The 2,193-nt window shown below is 46.5% G+C and overlaps 1 protein-coding gene across 1 annotated transcript in view; it reads left to right on the top strand.

The window, feature by feature from the left end:
* The first annotated feature begins 773 nt into the window (after positions 1 to 773).
* LOC109885713 (lysophosphatidylcholine acyltransferase 1) overlaps positions 774 to 2,193 on the top strand; it is a 31,626-nt gene continuing 30,206 nt past the window's right edge. Inside the window, exons 1-2 of the mRNA XM_031811824.1 lie at positions 774 to 799; positions 889 to 1,103. Coding sequence (XP_031667684.1) covers positions 774 to 799; positions 889 to 1,103 — 241 coding nt within the window. The remainder of the gene's footprint in view (positions 800 to 888; positions 1,104 to 2,193) is intronic.

Genomic DNA, 2,193 nt, shown 5'->3' on the forward strand with positions numbered 1-2,193 from the left:
TAATGGTTTGAAGGGGCTCTCCTGTTGTGGTGTCTGCCTCAATGTATGTAGAATAATGGTTGTAGGGACTCTCCTGTTGTGGTGTCTGCTCAATGTCTGTAGAATAATGGTTGAAGGGTCTCTCCTGCTGTGGTGTCTGCTCAATGTCTGTAGAATAATGGTTGAAGGGTCCTCTCCTGCTGTGGTGTCTGCTCAATGTCTGTAGATAATGGTTGAAGGGACTCTCCTGCTGTGGTGTCTGCTCAATGTCTGTAGAATAATGGTTGTAGGGACTCTCCTGTTGTGGTGTCTGCTCAATGTCTGTAGAATAATGGTTGAAGGGGACTCTCCTGTTGTGGTGTCTGCTCAATGTCTGTAGAATAATGGTTGTAGGGACTCTCCTGCTGTGGTGTCTGTTCAATGTCTGTAGAATAATGGTTGTAGGGTCACTCCTGCTGTGGTGTCTGCTCAATGTCTGTAGAATAATGGTTGAAGGGTCTCTCCTGCTGTGGTTTTCTGCTCAATGTCTGTAGAATAATGGTTGAAGGGTCTCTCCTGCTGTGGTGTCTGCTAAATATCTGTAGAATAATGGTTGTAGGGACTCTCCTGCTGTGGTGTCTGCTCAATGTCTGTAGAATAATGGTTGAAGGGGACTCTCCTGCTGTGGTGTCTGCTCAATGTCTGTAGAATAATGGTTGTAGGGACTCTCCTGCTGTGGTGTCTGCTCAATGTCTATAGAATAATGGTTGAAGGGGACTCTCCTGCTGTGGTGTCTGCTCAATGTCTGTAGAATAATGGTTGTAGGGACTCTCCTGCTGTGGTGACTCTCCTCCACTGTACCATCTATCCTCTAAATTAGCAATGTTGTGTGGTTCTGTAAATAACTCAATGTAACAAATGTCTCTCCAGGTTTGTGGACGTGGCTCTGAGGACCATCATGCGGGTCATGTGGTTTGCAGGAGGCTTCCATTGGATGACGGTGAAGGGGCGCCAGGCGCTACCGGCCGAGGCCCCTATCCTAACGCTGGGACCCCACTCCTCCTATTTCGATGCTATCCCCGTCACCATGTCCATGTCCTCCATCGTCATGAAGGCAGAGAGCAAGGACATCCCTGTCTGGGGCAGTGAGTAGGATTCTCTATGTCCCTCTGTCTCTCTGTCTCTGTCTGTGTCCGTGTCTCGCTCTCTCCCTCTGTCTCTCTGTCTCTCTTCCTCTCTGTCTGTGTCCCTGTCTCCCTCTGTCTCACTGTCTATTTCTCTGTCTCTCTCTCTGTGTTGGTGTCCCTGTCTCCCTCTCTCCCTCTGTCTCACTGTCTATTTCTCTCTCTCTCTCTCTCTCTCTCTCTCTCTGTTGGTGTCCCTGTCTCCCTCTCTCCCTCTGTCTCACTGTCTATTTCTCTGTCTCTGTCTCTCTGTCTCTGTCTCTCTCCCTCTGTCTCTCTGTCTCTGTCTCTGTCTCTCTCCCTCTGTCTCTCTGTCTCTGTCTCTCTCCCTCTGTCTCTCTGTCTCTCTGTCTCTGTCTCTCTCCCTCTGTCAATTCAATTCAATTCAATTCAATTCAAGGGCTTTATTGGCATGGGAAACATGTGTTAACATTGCCAAAGCAAGTGAGGTAGACAACATACAAAGTGAATATATAAAGTGAAAAACAACAAAAATTAACAGTAAACATTACACATACAGAAGTTTCAAAACAGTAAAGACATTACAAATGTCATATTATATATATATACAGTGTTCTAACAATGTACAAATGGCTAAAGGACACAAGATAAAATAAATAAGCATAAATATGGGTTGTATTTACAATGGTGTTTGTTCTTCTTTTGTTCTGTCTCTCGCTCTCTCTGTCTGTGTCAATACTGCTTCCCTGTCTGACATAGTGCATCTGAGAGAGAGAGAGACAGAGACAGAGAGGAAGCTGTAGAGAGAGAGAGAGAGAGGAAGCTGTAGAGAGAGAGAGAGAGAGAGGAAGCTGTAGAGAGAGAGAGAGAGAGAGGAAGCTGTAGAGAGAGAGAGAGAGAGAGAGAGAGAGAGAGAGGAAGCTGTAGAGAGAGAGAGAGAGAGAGAGGAAGCTGTAGAGAGAGAGAGAGAGAGAGAGAGAGAGAGGAAGCTGTAGAGAGAGAGAGAGAGAGAGAGGAAGCTGTAGCTGCAGAGCTGGAGGAAGAGTTGGATGACTTGTCAGTTGTGTAGAAGCCAATATAAAGCGTACCT

This window comes from Oncorhynchus kisutch, unplaced genomic scaffold (assembly GCF_002021735.2).
Source record: "Oncorhynchus kisutch isolate 150728-3 unplaced genomic scaffold, Okis_V2 Okis02a-Okis13b_hom, whole genome shotgun sequence".
Lineage (NCBI taxonomy): Eukaryota > Metazoa > Chordata > Actinopteri > Salmoniformes > Salmonidae > Oncorhynchus > Oncorhynchus kisutch.